The following is a 21,781-nucleotide window of genomic DNA, read 5'->3' on the forward strand; positions in this document are numbered from 1 at the left end:
AACAAGCTGCTCTCTACAGCCCTCTTTGGGGGTGGTTCAAAGCTTCCATCACCCAATACTGCAGCCCCTAACCACATGGGACCACTGAAACTTGTGTCCGTTACAATGGAACGAAATTAAAAATCTAATTCTCAGTTGCACTCACCACATTCTAAGAGCTCGACATGTGGGCAGTGGCTACCATACTGTACAGCACAGACACAGAGCAGTCAGTCATCACTCCGAGTTCCACGGGACAGCGCTATTCTAAGGCAGGGCCTGGCAAACTCCAGGCTGCCTGCCCTCCGCCCGTTGGTTTGAATCATTTTATCGACACATAGCCACACTATTTGCTTACGTATCGCCGATGGCTGTTTTCCACCCCAAGACAGCAGGGTTGCCGTATGCCCCCCAAAGACAAAAATATTTACTATCTGGATCTTTGCAGAAAAACATTTGTGGGGCCCAGCTCTAAACCAACAATCGTCCATTCACCACCTTGTCTCGTGAAGGCCCTGCTGTGGACCAGGCCTTATTGTAGCAACTGGGAATACGGCAGTGAACAAGCTGGACGGATGTGTTCTTGGACTCACACAGGTTATGTGGTCTGATGGGGAAAACACCCTTCACCTCCTAAATTCTTTTCCCGTAAGCCTCCCTAATGTTGTCAAGTTATATCAGGGTCAACACGCCATCTTGGGAGATAACTAGAATCCATTTGGTTTAGAGTATTTTAAGCTTAAAAATAGCACCTTACAGGAAGGAATTACTCTAAAAAACTAAGAATGTTTGTTTCCTTTCTGGCAAAACAAAGACAACACTACATTTGGAGGTTGTACACCTCCCTATTTTCACTCAGTGAAACTACTCACTGTTCCTGTCTGACTTCCTTTAGGCAGATGGTCAGCAAATAAACAGCTTTGATGTTTTCCCAACCAGTAGTTTTAAAAATCTACCCACAATGACACTCTAATCCAGATCTTTTACTTTTTTAAACAATAGAACATATAAAGTCAATGAGTACAGAAAAATGCAGTCAGCATTTTCCCTGACCACAGAACACCAATGTGTACCTACATGTCCCAGGACTGAATTATACGAGGATTTACGGGAAAAAAAGAAAAAGAAAAAACTTCATCTGGACTGAAAGCGGGAAGTGACTCATATCTGGACAGGAAAATGTGAAGAGCAGATGAACATTATTCAGCTGTTTTGAAGTCAAAGAGGCATTTTGAACTCCAGGGCTGAAATGTTTGTGAGGCCTCGTCAGAATCGTCAGCCCAACGGACACGGTGCATTGTGTCAGCTCCATCCGTCAGCGCCACCAGCCCATGTGCAGGCAGCTGCTGCAGCGGCTTTCACAGCCAGGACAGCTCCAGACCAAATAGATGGTTTAAAAGTTCTGCTCTTTTCCTCACAGTGAAGTTCTCTCCACACTGCCCTCCCTGAAAACACCACCTGTCGTCCTGTCGTCATACAGGGCTCTGAAGACAGGTGAAGGGGAGCCTGCTGGAATGGAAAGGCACCTGCACAATGATTTTCTGTGGCAGACATCAGTAGTGGAAATGGCTAATGTGGGGAGGTAGGGGCATGGGATGTTTAATTAGGCTTCAAAGATGTTTAAGCACACTCTCAACTCTGGAGCTATATTAAAGACCACGATTATAAAAACAAAACCATAAAAAACGCCTATAGTATCAACTGAAATTATAAATTGTAACATGCCTATTGTTGTTTAGAATGTCAATTAAAAACAGACTAAAAATAAATTATCAAAAATGACAGCAATTATGTGAATGCTTGGTGGTGGAATTATGGGTAGTTTCCCCCACCCCACCAAATTTCTGTAACGTGGTTTCATAATTTTAAAGTATATACCTATATGCATACAAGTATCTATCCATTTAAGTCTACTGGCAGATAAAGTGACCTCTCCTTTCCCTCTTACCTCTCTGTGTCAATCCTGCAGACTGTGTCATCTAACTGTCATACAGAAAGTTCCTCTACTTTCTGAAGAGTGCAAGCAAACGTGTGTACATTTGAGGGGCTAGATATCAATCTATCACCTGAAGGGACAGAACAGAGTAAAAGGTGGCCACAAAGACAGCATCTGCATCAACTGGAAAGACTCAAAGGGCACGGTTCTGCTGGGCTAGCGATGAGCGAGTCCTGGCCAGGAACAGGGCTCTAAAAGGCGGACTGGGAAAGACGGGAGTTCCTATCTGCGAGAAACCTGGGGAATGAGGATAAATGGGGTTAGGGTCTAGACTGTGTATAGACACGTCTGTGTAGGGCAGATGGAGCTGGGACAAAGGGACACGAGGCTAGCCAAGCCTGCTGTCTCATGTTGAGATGAGAAAGAAAAGGACTATGTGCTTTTTTTTTAAAACTGCGTTTGTTCAAACTTTTCTTCTTTTCTCATTCAAGATGCACACTAGAAATTCTCAAATCTTGTAAGTTAGATTACAGAGCCTTCAATAAAATGTATAATTGCATTAAACTTCCATTTTTATAATTGAATCAATACCTAATTTAAAAACCAATACACTAATGTAACTGAAACAAGGGGGAGGGAAATTTGTTAGATGACAAAGGACAAAATGTGTTGTAATAAAACCCCCAGCAAGTGTCCGAAAGGCCTGAAGCAGGACAGGGCAACTACGTGGGGGTGGGGACTGGCAAAAAGTCACAGATGACTGAGGATGATGACTGACCCAGAGGCCATACAGCCAGCAGGTGCCAAAGCCAGGACCAGGAACATATGCATTTCAGCCCAGGGAGCTCCTGGTTAAAACTGCCACAGCCTAAGGACCATCTTTGCAGCCAAGCATCTTCAAATGATTTACAAGATCCAGCTGTCACATCTGTAATTGTAAGACACCTATAGATTATGGCTTTAATATGTTCCAAAAATGAGCTACTTTTTTGAGACATTTTCCCTGATGTCTTCTGGGAAAAAAACTGGATGGTTGGTAGTTTTCTGTCAAATATGTCTTTTACTTGATTTCAATGTATCTTTATTAAATTGTTTAATTCTATTATGCTCAATAACAAGAAACAACTTTAAAAATTACCAAAACTGTGCTCAAAGAAATCATAGTAAAGAGCATATTATTTATGGCTGAGAGAAAAGATGAAAAGAAATTATTTTCTAGCACAAACACCTCCATCTCCTAAGTTCTACACAGCAGAACTCAAAATCTTCATACTTGAAATAAAGAAACTGAACCAGAACAGCATTTAAGATGCTTCCTAATTTAAAATCTACTACTGAAATCTAGTTTTCATTTAAAAATTAAAAAAATTAAACCGAATTCTTAAAAGTCTCAGCTGAATAATAATGTTCCTAACACACCAATTTACTTTCTCACTTTCATTTAGTTGTTTGTGTTAATGGGGATAATTTTTACAAGGATTGCTTCTTTCAGCTGCTGTTAAAATGTGAATATTCACTACTACACCGATTAAACTGATCCTGCTTTTCGACATTTTTTTAGGACATATATCATGTTATATTTAAAAACTCTATAATTTATTTTTCTTTGATTTTTTTTAATCATCTAGCTATCTTGCGTTAATTTGTTAGATCTCCAGAAATAGAAACAAAAGCAGTGCATGATCGAGAAAACACAAAGCTGATAAATCATTATTTCCAAAGTAGCAAAAACAGGAAATGAATACACACATATTCCATGTGAGTGGTTAGTGATAAGACACTTGAATTTAGGGACCTGAGGGATTTTACTTATTTACGTATTGAGGCATTCCCCCCCCCGCATTAGTATGACCTAGCACAGTACCAACACTAAGTGATATAAAAATTATAGAGTTCAAAGTAGTAACGTTTGAGTTAGACCTCAAAGGGCAGGGCCCATCTGGGCAGAGGGACACAGTAATCCAGGCCCAGGTATGACAGCGCATAGTGTTTAAGTTTAGTTGGGGTGGGAGCCAGGAACTCAGAGAGGATTAACAGGAGATCCAAGCAGAGAGGAGGAAAGGTCACAAGGAGGCAAGGGCACAGAGGGGCCAGCCTACCAACCCCACAACAAATGTGCATATAAGGAAACTGGGGCTTCCCCGTAAGTCAAGGTAAACCCATGGGATTTGCAGTCAGACAGGCTCAGTTTGAAATGTGACACTTTCCAGCTCAGTGACCTTGGGCAGTTATTTAATCCCGGAACAAAAAGGAATAATGGTTCCCACTTCATGTGATTGTGGCATCATCTATGTGAACACATGCAAACTACAGGGCAGCACCTGGTGGTGGTCAGTGCTGCATGCCACCAGCTGCTGCCATCAGTGGTGCCGAGAGGCTTCCTAAGCAGGGGAACCATGATCCAACATGCTGGACAGGTCCCCACTCAGAAAACGTGCCACAGAAGAGAACCCACAGGCAGCAGAGAAGATGGAGGTCTTGAACCAGGATGGTGGCCCAGTGATGGGAAGAAGAAACATGATGGCCCTACAAGGCCAGACCTACCAGGACTGTGAGGGCTGAGACCCCTTGAGAGGGAGAGGGAGCAGTCATGGACCTCCAGGTTTTGTTCCAAGTGCCCAAATGCAGGTATCAATCACAAATACTGGAAACCCATTTTGAGGGCGGCAACAAAAGTAATGGTTGCATTCTAGGTATAACTGACTGAGGTACCAGTGAGCCATCTAGGTGTAAATACTCAATGACCAGCAGGTTCACAGGGATTTGGGGTCCAGGAGAAGAGTCCTAGCTGGACTCTGAAGTCAGACAGATCTGAAGTCATCAACAGATCAACAGTGGTTTCAGCACAAGCTCAAAGAAGAACGCTTAGACACTGTTAAGTGGGGGACCAGAAAAGAGCCTGGAGAGCACTGACATTTAAGAGGCAGAAAAAGAGAAAATCGCAAAGGAAACAGAAGTGGACAGAAAGGCAGGAGGAAAACCAGGCCAGCATGTTCTCAGCAGACCTGTGGAACACCAACGCTTGTGTATATTATTTGATGTTCCACAATTTAAAAACAGAAAAAAAACAAGGGAGGACAGAGTTTGAGGTGAAGTGATCACAAATGACAGGTGAAGAGCCAGCTGACTTGTCACCCAAAGAGTCATTCGTGACCAGAGAGGAGGGTGCTGAATGAAGTCAGGGTGCAGAGGCGAAGGGGTCACAGAGAAGCCGCTCCTCTTCCTGGAGCGGGCTGTGCACGTGCAGCACATGTATATGATCACATGTGACAAATACAGCAAGTCTGGAGAACTATACCAATGGTAAACAACTTACTGTGAAACACATCAAAAAATGCAATGTCTTTTTTTGTTTTTGTTTTGTTTTTTTAAAGTTTATTGGGGTGACAATTGTTAGTCAAGTCACACAGATTTCAGGTGTACAATCCTATAATACATTATCTATATCTCACATTGTGTGTTCACCACCCAAAGTCAGTTCTCTTTCCATCCCCATATATTAGACCTCGCTTACCCTCTTCTAGAGCCCCCTCCCCTCTTAAAAAATGCAATGTCTTGATGGATGGAGAGACAGGCAGATAAGGGAGAAGCAAGTAAAGTAAAATGGAACTGTGGAACCTAGGTGGTAGATATTCACTGTAAAACGCTTTGAACTATACTATGCGTTTGAAAGTCTTCGTAATACAATGTTGAATAAAGGGCCAATAGTTTTTAAATTATCAAGCCTTCTCTATTCCAAACGCACGTTACATTAGAATCCCCAATCCCACCCAAGAAAAATAACATACTACTGGTAGTTTAGAATTTAGATTTTATTCTAATTCTTGTCTTACTAGAATTCTTGTTTTAATTCTTTGGGTTGGGTTTTGTTTTACCAAAAGTACAAGATTTTAGGGGTTCAGTCTTTTAATTAATTACCTTTTGTCATCATAATGCTACATGACAAACACAAAAACCGTAGCGGCACACAACAAAAAGCATTAATTTAGGTTAAAAAAAAAGTTTTAATTTACAACATGGTAAATATCTATAGATAAAAATCGACATAAACAAAAGCTCTTTGAAATCAATTTTTAAGAATGCAAAGTGGGGGGACGGGCCCAGTGGCTCGGGGGGAGGTCGCTGGTTCGATTCCCACATGCTGCCTGCCGTGTGCTGCCATGAGCGGCCGGTGGCCAGGGTGAGTGGCCAGCAGCTGGCGAGAGCTGCCGACCGACTGCCTCCACCGAGGGGAGCGCAAGGCTCATAATCCCAGCCTGGGCCAGGGAGCTGTGTCCTCCACAACTAGACTGAGAAACAACGGCTTGAACCGGAGTGGGGGGTGAGGAGGCGGAAAAAGGGGGGGGAAACAAAGAATGCAAAGGGGTCCTGAGACCAAAAAGGTTTAGAACTTCTGGTAGATGATCTGCAGTTTAATGAACTTCGATGCAACTCTTTCACTGTCGCACAAAGGGATAATTTTTAAAGATAACTACCCAAGTCCAGGGAGCTAAGCTACAGACCTTCTTTCACTTCGAGGATTATTAAAAGTAGTTTCGACCTCACCACGTACATTGTAACCACCTCCTGAAGTTTCACTAACAAATGAGAGGTTGCGCTGGGGAAGACGTGGAGCTCTCCCAGGGTGCAGGATGCCTGTGCAATGCAGGGCCCCCAAAAATACACGGTGGGTCGATTATGTGTTGCTGAAGCCAGATGCGGGCAGCACTGTCCTGTTCTCTCTACTCCTGGACTTGAAAATCTTCCTATAGAAGATTCGTATAGAAAAAAAGGCGATGCTTTCGCTTTGATCTTCTATACTCTTTAGCCTAACACAAGTGGTTAAGAGCATTAGCTCCGGTTGGCATCCCAGCTTAGCTTTAGATATAAATTATTTACCTGTGACTCAGTTCTCCCGTCTGTAGGATGAGGTAATTATCTCTTCATGGGATTGTGCTTAGAATTAAACAGGTATAACTGAGCACCCAGAGCTCTCAGGAAGGTTATGGGGTTGGTCTACATAACAAGCTCGGGACCCAGCCTGACCAGAGCAGTCAGGCGTTCAGACGGTCCTCACTGCTGTTCCCTGAGCTTTTATACAAAAGAAATGCAGAAGTCTGACCTCTTTATGAATACATTTTATCAGTTTAGATTTCCAAAACATAGGTCGGCTACAGAAAAGACAGTGAGAAAACTTTATAGTGATAACACTCAAGAGTGACTTTAGTCTTTCCGAGGACTAACCACCGAGGCCCAACAGAGAATTACGAGAAGTGACTAATAAAATCAAGGTAACTTGCTTGCCAATTTCTGGATGGAAGAAACTGTTATTCCCTATGACCACTGGATGGAGAATCCTGTAGATAATTAATGACGTTTGGCAGAGGTGATGCTGACGCTGGCTCATTGCTGCCTCTCTGGGCACCAACACACACAGACAAGAGAATGACGGAGGCAATAGCCACATGTTCTGCAATTGTATTAAAAACAAAACAAAACACGAGCAAGGGGTCTCGATAATTATGTCTCGAGGAAAAAGCACTGGTGAAGAAGAGGCCAGCCCTTCAGATTAGGGGAGTACAGGGCACAGGTTCCATGCTGGATGGTCTGGGCACAAAGGGAGCAACACCCCATCAGAGGCACTGCTCCCGGGGTGACATGGAGAAGGAAAACGAGCCGTTTTAGGGAGAGAAAGTCCCTGTGATTGAGTGGCAGCCACCCATCCCAGGAGGTGAGGCCCTGCGTCCTCAGCATGACAGTCCCTGGAGCGGATTATATAAAACAAGCTGACTGCATCCCAGGGCTGCTATGAGGATTTGCTGCTTTAACGCCCTAACATGGTGACGTATACATAAACACGCGTGCAGCCATTACCAGGACAGAGATATATCCAGCATCTGACCCAAGTCAGGGATAGCTGACTCTCTATGGTTTTGTCAGAATGGGGCTTTATTTTAAAAGCAAAGTGTTTATTAAGCATCTGTGAGGTACAAAACACTGTGTCTGAGACGAAGACAACAGAGAAGGGAAAACACACAAAACAAGCAGAAGTGGCTCCCTCCTTGGTGCAGCTCGGTTCTAGAAGAGACACAAACAAGGGGGGAAACACAGGCCAGCTGAGTGAGGGACCCACCAGCCTCGAATACTCCAGGGTCTCACGACGACCATCTGAGGTGGGGTCATCCTGGCACCCTGATGACTGCAGACATGGAGTTCGCTGCCAACCCCACACATTACCTTACTTTCCTGCTGGAAGGTCTGCCACCTCACAAAGCCCCCCAACTGGACAGCACGCTGACTGTCCAGCGAGCTGCACAAGGTCAGGCCCACGAGAACCAAGAAGCTCGCAGCTTCGTCTGCAACATGCCCCCGCCACGTTCAGAGCTGCACCGTCCCCACTGAGCTACTGCAATCGCAATGAAGTAAAAATAAATTTTCAGGGCCTTAGTTATCTGAGCCACATTTCAAGTGCTCCAAGGGCACGTGTGGCCGCTGGCAACCGAGTTAGTGCAGATGAAGACCATCCCATTATTGCACAATGTTCTCCAGGAGAGTGCTGCTAGATCTAGAATTCAGGGCTTATTTTAGCGTGGGGCAGGGAGGAGGGTATAACAACCACTTTCATTTTTTCCCCCTTAATAAACAGCAGTTGAGATTTTTTACAGCCAAGATACATTCATGCATTAGAGAATTTAGAAAAATAATACACCTTACTATGACTAGCGTTTATGAAAGATCTGAAAGCATGTAACCAAACATCATTGCAAAATCGCCCCTCTACACTCGAGTGCGTCTCCCTCCTTGCAACGCTGCGGGGACAGACTCACCTTTGGAGTGTTTTCCTACAGTCCTCTTGGGCAGCGACTCCTCAGTGGAATGTGCTGATGTACGTAGTGCATTCTCCAAACTATTACTGACACTGCTGACGGGGGTCTCAGTTCTCGGAGTGACCTGAAGGAACAGAAACATAATCGTCGTATTTTCTTCCGTTTGGTTCATGTGGAATGATTTCCATTGTTATTTAAAAGTCATTTATGTTTACTATAGTTTCAATTTTTTCTAGAAAACATGGACTAGTGCAATAATAAGCACTTCCTACGAAACACAAAAAGTTCACCAATCATCACTCACCACTGCAATTTAAAAACAGCTCAGATAACTTTAAGAAAATATGGGAATTTGTCTCGTGTCTGTGGTTTACTCATCTAGATAAAATTATGTCAGCCAAGTTGCCATGAATTATATATTTCTATAACTGAGACAGAACCTATAAAATTAATCACAGCAGGACTTAACATTGTCCTTCTACAGACCTTGAATAAATCATGAAATGCTCTAAAATCAATAGTAAAGAATGGAGTACAACTGGATTTAGTAGGGGGTATATTTTATAAAAGCATATTCTGAAATTGTATTACAATTCCATTTCTAGGAATTCATCATACAAAGTAAACATGTGAAAAACATGTTTTTGTGTGCTGGGGGGGAATGCTCGCTGTAGCACGTTTGTGATAGTGAAAAGCTGAAAACATCTTAAATAGCTACCAAATAAAGACCCAACTAAATAAACGACAGTGCATCCACAGATGGGCTATGACAGTCATAAAACGACCAGGAAAGCTCTTCTACATACCGGAAGATTAAAAACAAGTCATAGCGTATCGTTCTATCACTGCCTCTTTTTTTTTGGTTTAAAATGAATGTGTCTGTGCATAAATGAATGGAAAGAGGCCGGGAAGGACATGGCAAACTCTTAATTGTAGTAACCTCAGGAGAGGAGAGGAGACTCTTGGTGGGGAAAGTGCAATAACTTTTGTTTCCCCTTAATAATAACTTTGTATTTGAAAATTTTACAGCCAAATATATTTGATTTGCAGGATTTAAAAGAAAAAAAAATGACCAATGCTGTAACTTATCAAAGTCACAATTCAATGTCTGTCAAAATTTCAAAGAACAGTAGAAGACAATTAAAATTTTAAAGTTTATCAAAAGAGGCATGAGCTTCCACAGGTGGAGAAACACTGTTACACAAACAATAAAGGGGAACCATTTGGGGAAAAAGAAGCATGACTTTCAGTCCTGATTCTGATACAGGCTCTACTTGAGACATAAGTGTCCCTCTAAGTTCTCTGGCCTTCATTCTCATTAGTTTACTTCATTACCTGAAAGTAGGTGGGAGCTGATCAAAAGAACCTGTAAGTGCATGGCAAGCACAGACCCCATCGCCCGCATAAAGGTCTGGTCCGGGGGGCACTGAGGCAGAGGCAGAGAGGAGGAAAGGATGGAGGCTGCCGCCACTCCTGCTAGCACGTGCCACATTAAATAGACAGCAACACCCAGTCCTTCACAGAGAACTGCACGCAGTAAGACCACATGCCCTACACACAACAAGCTCTCTCTACTCCCACCTTTGTCAAAGCCCCTGGAGCAGGAAGGCGTCCCCGGCTTTGTGGGGACACGTCTCACTGGGCACACACAGCACAGCATTGACAGGTCCTGTACCAAGAGACACCGTCCGTGAAAAGGAACTTACCATAAGTCTAGGTAATCTGGAAGTTAATGTAACTCAAGGAAATAACCCTGCCCATCCAGTACTCCTTCAAAAAGTCAAATCTTTTGATAACATTACGAAGATGCTATCAAGACAGTTAAATTTTTAATCACTTATATTTATAATCGAACTAAATGGGATTATTTCCCTTAGATTTGGTAAAATTTCTTTCATTATCCAAATGGTCAGAGTACTACAGAAATGAACTTCTTTTCCTATTAAACAACAGAACTAATAAGTACAAGTAATTACTCAAAAAGCAAGATTTTTAGTTCCAAGTAAATATTACCATGGGAAACAACTCAGGGGGTTAACATCTGTAACTATCTGATACACAAAACCACAGCACTTTCCATCCCATTTGGCCTGATTCTCAGGAACCCCACATTCTCACAGCTACCCTGGAAAGCAATTCTAAGTTGTGGTCCTAAGAAGAAGCTGAGCTGTCTGGACTAGTAACAAACCTCTCCTGCCCCAAGCCACGTGCGCACACAACCATTTGCTCAGCCCAAAACATGCCAAACAGCCACAAACAGAAAACCAGCCTCTACACTCTCAGGCTGCGGGAGCATGGGAGAGGGAGCGAAGGCTGAGTGGAGAACGCACTACAGTCACAACGTTTAGTGCTACGGCCAGGAGAACACAGCTTGAGAGTTGGACTGGAAGGATGGTTCTCGACCGTGGCTGCACGTGGAACCCTCAAGGCACTGGAAGAATATATGCTAACATATGCCAAGTCCCACACGCCCCAATTCAATCAGAATTTCTGGAGTGCAGCTGGGACACTGGTTGTGGTTTTCTTTTGTTGTGTGCATTCAGCTCCCCAGGTGACTAACTGCAGCCAGGCGGTGAATCGCTGATGGTGCCAAGTCCAGGTTTTTGACTGCAGCCACCATCTTGTGAATTCTCAGCAAAGACCAAGAGAAAACCCAGAGAGGACAGGAAGCTCCCTTCCGTGGATGAACAGGAAAAGCTAAAGGGTGTAGGTCTAGTTGCCATGCTACCGAGAGGAAGGAGGAACCTCTGCGTTACCCTATCGAAACATACGCATTGCACGACATAAATAAAACTTTCATACTGTAACTGCTACAAGAGAAATATTTGTTTTCCTCAGTATTTTCCCCCAAAGTATTTCTTTTTAGTTTTCCAAATGTTCACTTTTTCCAACCAAGCCTTTATCTTTACTTTGCTCCTTTGTTTACATTGAAAGCTGCCTTCACTTGCATTTCCCAGAAATGCTGTTTTTCGGGTTATTTTTGGTTAAGTTAATTTGCCCATGTGACCTACGCAGTTCAACTCAGATGCTCTCTGACTCACGCTCACAGCGGAGCTCCAGTCACCAGCTCGGTGTGCACGAGAATGAAGACTTGATCAGTTCCAAATGTCGCCTTCTGCTACCGTGAGGAAGGTGCTGAGAAAATGCTCTCCGACAACAGAGCCCGACTCCACCTAAAGGGATGTTCCCTTCACTTCCACGTCCTTTTTTATGCAAGCTCCTTGCTTTATTTCTAAATGAACACCCAGCATGCTCCCTTGCATCTTGACAGCCAGCCTCTTGGATGAGCCGCCAGGGCCTGGCTCGTCTTCTGACATCTCCCGCTTCTCCCCTCGGCTCAATCTAGTGCAGCCGCCCAGGGTGGGCTCAGCAGCCGGGTTCTGCTTCGCCTTCTGCCTGGAATGGTCCCCTCACTGCCATCACCAATGTCACCTTCTTAGCAAGGACTTTTTTTTTATTTTTTATTGGGGAATATTGGGGAACAGTGTGCTTCTCCAGGGCCCATCAGCTCCAAGTCGTTGTCCTTCAATGTAGTTGTGGAGGGCGCAGCTCAGCTCCAAGTCCAGTTGCCGTTTTCAATCTTAATTGCAGGGGGCGCAGTCCCCCATCCCATAGTGGGAATTGAACCGGCAACCCTGTTGTTGAGAGCTCGCTCTCTAACCAACTGAGCCGTCCGGCCGACCCTTAGCAAGGACTTCTTGAAGCTCAGTGAAGCAAGGACTTTTTGTCTGTTTGTTCACTGCTGTATCCTCTGCAATTCAAATAGTGCCTGGCACAAAATAGGTACTTAGTAAGTATGTGTAAAATGTATGACTGGATTTTAATAAATTCAGGATTGACCTAACAACAACAAAAAGCACCTCTATCTCAAAGTAAAATATCTGCAGTCTAAATTATGTACTATGCAATCATCACAGTATTTCACCAGATCTAACACAGGACTTGCAAAGCTCTAGCCATGAATGAAATCTGACTCTGAAGCGAGCTACCAGTCACGAGGCACACACTCCATTCTGTGGTTCTGCCTGGGAAGTGATTGTGGTCTGACTTTGCCACACACCTAGGGAGACAGCAGCGGGCTCACGTCCCACCACCTAGCCTCACAACGCACGCCTGCCTCAGAGTTAACCCTCTCCTTGTCACAGCTGCGTAAATAGAGACTTGGCCTCTGCTTCCAAACTTTAATGTGCCAAATGCCTCCAGATCTTACTGAAACGATGGTTCTGATTCAGAAGGTCTTGAGGGGGGTTGCGGGTGGGCAGGGCTGAGCCCCTGCCTTTGTAACCAGCAACCTGGGTTGCCGCTGTTGCAGGAGTATTTCAAGATAAAGGAGCTCTCCATGATCAGAACCTTCACAGGCCAAACAACCTTCTTTTAGGGGGGATGCAAAAAGGAATCCAGAGCTGTGTAGACAATTAAATCAGATCAACTCAAAGACCCCACCCAAGGATAAGATGCAAAGATGACAAACCATATGGAGCATCAGCCTAGAGGACGCCCCTTGGACAGCATGACCCCTGCTGATTCCCTCCCTCAGATATTTACACTTTTCTTTAACAGTTTTCCTTAGTCCATGAAAGAAACCTAACTCTACACTGGCTGCTTTAAAGCTTTGTGTTTAAAACTCACTTTAAAAAAAAAATTTTTTTTTAAATGAAAACAAAAAAAAAAACCTCACTTTTAATATTCACGGACCAGGACCACAGTTTTTAGAAGAGAGTTTTAATTATTAAAAATCGATTTCATTAAAGACCCCTCAAAGTCATAATGGGACATGCTATAATGTACGTGGACTGCCGAAGAACCCCAAAACGCTGACTGCAACAGATAAACCGAATGGAGGCCTGGGTTTCCAAAAGCCTCACTTCATGCCCCTAACAGGCATTTGAAACAGCTCAGAAAATGGCAGTGTGCACCAAATCAGGGGTTTTAACTTTCCTTGTGAAGAAAACAGGAACAAAACACAACACTTGGAGCTGTCTGATGAAGCCTAATGACCCTTCCTATAAATATGTATTAAATGCCTAAAATAAACAGGGTTGCAAATAAAGCCAACTGCACTAAAAAGTTATCCAAGTGTGTTATCAAAGACACACGTGCTTCTTTGACACACTTGGCAAGCGGGTGTCATGTAATCTGAAGTCGTGATGAGCACAAAGGATACCTAAGATGCCTCATCCCCTGCAATATGAAAACCTCTGATTGTTTTCAATTGGGCAGGCCTCAAAACAAAGAAGTCTCTGGCCAAAACCTTGACAGCCCCGAAGCTGAGAAACACTACCCTCATTCATTTTCTCTACTATAAGTCGTAGGACTTTTCAGACAAGAGCAACCTCCTTTCTAACCAGAACCTCCTAAAATCCAGCCCGAATCAGAGAAAGTCTACAGGAGGCCTTCCCTCATCACGTCATCCCCACAACGTAATCGCTCTAACACAAATGCAGTGCTGAACTCGAACTGCAAGTGCAAGCAGATTTATTTTCCCTACCCACTAAGTGTTTGAAGATGGGCCCTAAAACTTACCCTTTACATACGTGCCCTCACGTATGTAAAGCCCAGAAGAGGGCAAGGCATGCAGCATGCTCTCAAACGTTCCACATCTAAGCGACGCAGAGGAAGTTTTAAAAAAACAACAACAGTAAAGCAATGGTTAACATCTTGAGAAACCAAAGCGTCAATGTCCTAGCTGTGCTGTCATTAAATGAATCACTGGTCATAAGCAACTGAAGGGGAGGCCGTAGGCAGCAGGACAGCCCATTTGTTAGGCGACGTGTCAGGATCACTTGGGAACTATGACAAAAAGACAATGGCACGCCTTCCCTCAGGCATGAAGTTAAAAGTTCCACAATCTACCTTCAGATATACCCCAAAACATTCAAAACAGCACCTATACAAGGTTTCCACTATAGCGGTATATGGACCAGCAGGAGACTGGAAACAATTAAGTGCCATTAATATGGAACTCGTTAAAATAAAACGATACATCTACGCTTGGAATACCAGGCAGGTGTACACAAAAGGGAGAGTGAGAACGCTAGATTTTGACATGAAAAGACCGTTAAGATATGCGTGAAGTTTAAAAAGCAAGGTGCACACTGAAAGTCTAAGATACGAACAGTCTGTAAGAAGCCAAGGAAAATAAAATAATGAAAAATACTAGTATTATAACCACTTTTGTACAGTTCCATTATGCTTTTATACACATGAATCCATGTACTTAATCCTTGCAGGAATCGTTACCGCTACTTTAACAATAAGAATGACTGACATTCATCATGAACTTCCCCAAGGTCAGCTGGCCAGGAGGGAGCAGTCCTATAGCTGCAGAGGTTTAGGGTGGTGTAGATTAAATCCCAGGAGGAGGGCACAGCCTGGCTGCAGTGGTGACAGCCCTGGTTCCAGCAGCAGCACAGCCCCTGCAGCTGCGTGACTGTGGCCAAGACTTCAGCTCGCGCAGACTGCAAAGTGGGAATAATGGTACCTACCTCATAGGGTTTTTGTGAGAATTAAATAAAATGCATTTAAAGTGGTTAGTGAGCTGGAAAAACCGTCAGTGTTCGGTAACATGTTAGTTGCTATTATTACTACGGTGCTCCCACTCTCATTGGGATGGCAATTAAATAGGGTCAAGTGCCCTAATGGAGACAAGCTCTGCCACAACCCCTGGACTGGACACACACTCATGAGGTCCTGGCAGAGAGTCTCTTCTGTGAGGCTGAATCTCCCTGGGAGTAGGGTCTGTGCTGACTCAACTGTCACTGCCCTGCTGTGGCGCACATACAAAAATGCACTGCGGACACATGCCTGGGGACGAGCTCCAGACAGCCACCATTTTCCATGTCCCCTTCCCTGCAACCGGGGGACGGGGGGGATTGCTAGCTTCTCCCCTAAATAGACACTCCACTTAAAAATGGACTCCACCAAGACAAGCGACCGCCTATTCTCAAACTAGCATGAAATAGCTGTGAGATTATTTGAACTACGGTTAGACATAATGTTACAAGGAGAGCGATCTCACCCCCAACTAGCAAATGCTAATCGGTGCAACTGTGTGGACAGCAACTGGGCACATGCAATAAATATTCATGACATCTGTAACTCTGGACACACTGGTCATGTTGGGAGGACTCTACCCTAAGAATACAGTCGGTGATACAAAGGTTTGTGCGCAAGGAGCTTCAACTTTGCTTTAAAAGAGCAAAAAATAAATATGAACGACGTAAGTATCCAGCAAGATTAATCTTTAAATAAATGTATATCCACATGATAAAATATTATGCAGTCTTTGAAAAATAATTTCAGAAAACATAAGGCATGGGGAATGCTCACACTTAGATCAATGAAACAAGGTAGAATTTTTTTCTGGGTCATTTGTTGTAAAACATTTTAAGTGTAATTGCTATACAATATTATATCAGTTGTATTCCACCTGAAACAATATTATATCAGTTGTTTCAGGTGTACAGCGTAGTGTTTTGACATTTTTATACCTAACAATCTGATCACCACACTAAGTCTAGTCCCCATCTGTCACCGTGAAAACTTCCCACAATATCACTGACTATACTGCCCTTGACCGTTTTCACCCCGTCTACCCCGCCCACCCCTCTGGTAACTATCCCTCTGCTCTCTGTTTCTGACTCTGTCTTGAAACAACGTAGAATTTACAATATGTCAATTGTGTGCATACACAAACAGGTATTGAAACAAAGATGATGCACCATAATAGTATTTATTACCTCTGAGCGATTTAAAATATCTTTTTTTCTGTTTTCCAAATTTCTGCAAGGAACGTCACTATTAGAATTAAAAGCCAAAAAAAAAAAAAAGTTAAAGACATTGAGTCTAAATGTAAGTACCTTCCCACAAGATATAAACAAAAACACGTCAGACAGGAGGAGCAGCCCCTGAAACGGACCCGGCCGGTGCTGATGACTGCCTGTCCACCGTCTCCCTGCGGGGCTGGGTGCTGTGGAGCTGTCGGAGGTGCTGAGCCCGCCTCCACAAGGTGGGAGAGGCGCCGGCCAGCAGGCCTCGTGGGAGAACAAACAAGAGTGGGGGCAGGGGGCGGGGGCACGATTCCTGGGGGTCCAGAAACAATAGAGGAGCTGAGGCCTAACTGGAGAAGGAGCCAGCCAAGCCAAGCCCTGCAGGAAGGGCCTGTAGGCACAAGAAGAGCTGGGCAGAAAGACCTTCTTGGCTGAAGCTTCTGAGTGCCAATGGGGCAGCAGGGTCAGGTACCCTCAAGTGCAAAACTGAACGCCTAAGTGACTACGGTCATTTATTGTTCAATCTGTTTTCCAAGTAACCCTTCTCATCGGCACGGGAAAGAATAACATCTGTTAAATACTTTTAAGTCAATGGAAAAAAATACATAAAATCAAAAACAAGACTGATTTGTAAGCATTTTACTAAAATAGTAATTACTTGTCTCTAAAAACCAGAACAAGAAAATAGAGAGTTTAATAGTGAAAGCTATTTGCTGACTTAGGCCAACTGAAAGCCAATGCTAACCAAAAATCGTTTTCCACATGAAAACATTCCTTTTAATATTTCTTACCCTAGAGCTCTACTCATTAAAAAAAGAAAAGAGAAAAAAGATTATTACTCAAAAATCTCAGCAAATCTCAGGACTTAACCAGATGAGCTCCAGCAATGTGACTGTAAAGCAAAGGTCTTCCACAAGCAGCCTGCAGAGTCGTGGAGCTTCTACCTGGAGTGCCCAGCCCTAACTGTGCAAACCTGAGAAGCCTTTAGAAATTCAGATTCCAGGACACCCCACAACAGGCTAATTAAACCAAAACCTGGAAGCGGGGAGCATGCCCTGGTACAAACAGCTCTGAAGGGATCCGGAATCACTGCTCTGGAAACTGAGTGCAGAACAGCCTGGATTCGAAGCAAGAGGCCTGGGCTGACTAAAGACAGTACTTCCTAAACTATGCAAACCGAGAAAATGGGGTTAAATAGCAACTTAGTCAACTTCTTAGGGTTGTTACACGATTAAAGTATCTATTCCCTGGAAAGTGGCTCTTCAGAAGCCTGTCACTTAAGCAGGTGCTCAATAAACAGCCACAGTTATCCAGGTCAGTGACACAACTGAGGAGTGGCGGTGGCAAGAGGGACTTTGTCTGAACAGCCACACGACCCCACCTCTCCTTCAGAGCTTTACGTAAACACAACTTCAACAGGCTTCGGGGTATTCTAGAACAGAGCAACTAACAGGCAGCAAATTTAAGGGGGGGGGGGGAGCGGGAGCCTAAAGAAATCACTGGTTGCTGGGGAATGTGAGCAGTAAGGAGCCACAAGGGACAGCAAGGGGTCATAAGGAAACATTTTGAAAAGCAGAAGTTTAAAAGGCACAGCCATGTGGGAACAAACAACCCAACCTTAAACTCTGAAGGCAACACTGTCTGAATATAAAAACAACACAACCAGGAAGACAGTCCCTGCCCCTTCAAGAAAAACTTCAATTATAATGTCAAAAATTGTAACATCAAAAATGGCTAACAGTGAAAACAAGTTCAGCTGCAGAGGCACGGTAAGTCCTCCACACACAATTTCAGGGGGAATTTCACCCCGTGGACATCACATCCAAAAGGACAGCAGGTGCAGCATTCGCGTAGGTTACTTTTTCCTCCTGGACTTGTGACATTAAATGCACATTATTTACCATATTGTTATTGTGCATATTTTGGCCAGAAGTATTTTTAAATTTGGGTTTTTCTTTGAGAAACTGGATCAATGTCTAATCATAAGTAAACTGTGTTATAATGGCCATTTTGGCTTCCCATATAATATTCAACTGCCTGAGATGAACCATTCAGAGCAGTTAGCACATTCAAATGGTTGCTTCATGATCCCCATGGGATACTATCCACAATATAAGTTCAGTTACAGAACTTGCAGGCATCCAGGAGGGTAAGATCAGGCACTGAAATAAGCTAGAAATGAGCGGGAAGCATCAAAGGTCTAGAAAGTATCAGTAAAACAGGCCCTTGGGTGTTATTTCTATAGAGTCTTGACTGGGCAGCTATTATGAACAAGGCAAAGTTGCTCTGAGTTGGAGACCAAGTCTGTTTTACGGCTAGCCATGCACAGAAAGATCAGGCCAGAAAGGGCTCAACTGCAATGAACAGAAAAGATCTTCGGTCAAGAAATTCAAGATTTACCTCCTACTGTAGATATAACCAGACCCTGCATCTAACAGGTAAATGGTATTTGCTCAAATGAATTCCACTGACTACAAGTAAAAGAGACCCCGAACCTGCCTTTCACACTTCTCCTGCCAAGTTCATCCACACACCAGGTTCTCCTTTCAGTTATTCAGCAGCTACTAAATGCCAGAACACCTAAATCACATCTCACTTGCATTCTTCAAACGACCCTCTAATTTCAAGGCTCCAAGCCAGCTAATTTTTCTCCTCTGCACAGGACCTTATTCTTTAAAAATAAAAAAATTTTTTATTGGGGAATATTGGGGAACAGTGTGTTTCTCCAGGACCCATCAGCTCCAAGTCAAGTTGTTGTTTTCAATCTAGTTGTGGGGGGTGCAGCTCACTGGCCCATGTGGGAATCGAACCGGCGACCCTGGTGTTATGAGCACTGTGCTCTAACTAACTGAGCCAACAGGCTGCCCGGAACCTTATTCTTTATAAAGAAAAATGTCATAGTGTAAAACCCTCCTTCACAGCTCCACTTCCTTCCTAGAACACATGCCCCATATTCACCATAACACTTGGATTATAAAAAGCAGGTGTTTCTACTTTCAACAATGGCTGAATAGTCAGACGAGTCTTCATGCAGATAACCATAAAATCTGGACAAAGTATTAAAAAACAATAAACTGAACACAGCCAGAAAGCAGGCAGAAACGAGAGGGAGGTCTACACTTAGAAAAACAGATTTGCCCCAGGTAAGTCTCATGTCCTGCAGGCCCAGCCCTCATCAGAAAAATAACAGCTGAAGCTCAGACAGAACCCCAGTCTTACTGACTTGAAAAACCAGAGATGAGAACTCTGGGAGACCACAGCAGCTGGAAAGTGAGGGGGATGTCCCAGGAAGGGGAGCACCTCAGAAGGGGAACACCCGTCTGCATCCACGTCTCCGAGTGAGTCCTGGAACGGGCATGCATGGGGCAGGTTCCCAGCAGCCAAGCTAAGACCAAACAACTGAACAGAGACTGTAGCTGCTGATCATACACAGGGAAAAGAATTCCAGAGTTTGAGTCCAGCCAAACTGCCCGCTAAACAAACAAAACAACACCAATACTCTTCAGGAGGACAGAACAAAATCCAGAGTTTCTACAATGTCTCATTCACAACCTTCAAGAAGCAATCCATAATTACTAGACATGCAAACAAACAAAAACATGACCCCTACAGAGAGAAAAAGGAGGCCAAGCACAAGATGAGTCTCATACTGAAATCAGATGAAGTAGCAGTAAGTGGCTGTTAGGAGCCTCAAGAACGCAAAGGAAAATATGCTCACGATGTACAAACCGGAAAGATAGCTCAGGAGGGAAATGATTTCAAAATGAAAAGTCAGGAAGCAACCAAGATGTCCTTCAGTAAGTGAATGGATAATAAACTGCACGTCCAGACAATGGAAATATTATTCAGTGACAAAAAGAAATGAGCTGTCAAGCCATGACGAGACATGGAGAAAGCTTAAATGCATATTACGAAGTTAAAGAAGCCCATGTAAAAGGCTACACGCTGTATGATTCCAACTATGTGACATTCTGGGAAAGACGACACTATGGAGACACTAAAAAGATCAGTGGTTGCCAGGGGTTAGGGGCAGGATGAGTAAGCAGAGCACAGAGGATTTTAAAGACAGTGAAAATACTCTGTACGATACCACAATGGTGGATATATGTCCTAACACATGTGTCCGAACCTAAAGAGTGTACAACACCAAGAGTGAGCCCTAATGTAAACTGTGGACTCTGGGTGACTTTCATGTTCAATCTTTCTGTGAACCTAAAACTGCTTTAAAAAAAAAAAAAAAGGGTCTTAATAAAATTTTTTTTAAATGGAAATTCTACAGTGCAAAAAGGTTTTTTCTGAGCTAAAAAATCCACTGGATGAGCTTAACAGCAGTGTGGAATTAACAGAAGACAGTCAATTTCAAGACAGATCAACAGAAAGTGTCCAATCTGAAAAACAGAGAAAGATTTGAAAAAAAAAATGAACAAAGCTTTTGGGGCCTGTAGAATAATAGCAAAAGGTTTAACATACCTGCAGCTAGTCTCAGAAAGAGATACTGAGACAGGAAAAAATACGGAGAAATTATGGCTGAAATTTTCCCAAATTTGACAGAAGACATAAATTTAAAAATCCGTTAAGTTCAGAGAACACCAAACAAGATAAATTCAAGGAAACAACACTTGGGACACATTATAGTCAAGCTGCTCCAATATGAAAACATAGAGACAATCTTGAAACCAGCCAGAGAAAAACAGCACGTTGGATACAGCAGAACAACAAAATGAATGATGGCCAGAAGATATTATCTCAACTTCTTTAAACACCGAAAGAAAAAAACTGTCAACAAAGACTCGTACATCCAGTGAAAAGACCCTTTAACAATACAAGCAAAGCAAAACATTTTTGGATAAAAGAAAACTAAGAGAATTTCTTGCCAGCAGACCCACATTCCAAAAAAATGCTGAAGAAAAGTTTTCCAGACTAAAGGTGTATAGTGACAAACTGGGTCTTTGGAAAGGAATGAAAAGTATATTATCAGAAATGGTAAATATGTGGGTAAATGTAAAAGACTATATTTTCTTCTTAATTTTTAAAAACACATTCAAACAAAAAATGATATATCATGGGGTGTATAGCATATGCAGAAGTGACACACATGGTAACCATAGCAGGAAGGACAGACAAGGTAAACAGTTCCAATACAAGTGCAAGATTCTTACATTTTAGGTGAAGCAGTACAGTATTAACTCCATCGAGATAGGCTGAAAAATTAAGACTATATACTGTAATCCCTAGACCACTAAAAATAATGCAACAAGGCAAGCCAATAGCTAAGATGGAATGCTATGATG

The 21,781-nt window shown here is 43.2% G+C and overlaps 1 protein-coding gene across 1 annotated transcript in view; it reads right to left on the reverse strand.

Annotated features, from left to right (window-relative positions):
• ZCCHC14 (zinc finger CCHC-type containing 14) overlaps positions 1–21,781 on the reverse strand; it is a 61,369-nt gene that overhangs the window by 28,008 nt on the left and 11,580 nt on the right. Inside the window, exon 2 of the mRNA XM_033127037.1 lies at positions 8,722–8,845. Coding sequence (XP_032982928.1) covers positions 8,722–8,845 — 124 coding nt within the window. The remainder of the gene's footprint in view (positions 1–8,721; positions 8,846–21,781) is intronic.

The sequence above is a fragment of the Rhinolophus ferrumequinum genome, chromosome 15 (genome assembly GCF_004115265.2).
Source record: "Rhinolophus ferrumequinum isolate MPI-CBG mRhiFer1 chromosome 15, mRhiFer1_v1.p, whole genome shotgun sequence".
Lineage (NCBI taxonomy): Eukaryota > Metazoa > Chordata > Mammalia > Chiroptera > Rhinolophidae > Rhinolophus > Rhinolophus ferrumequinum.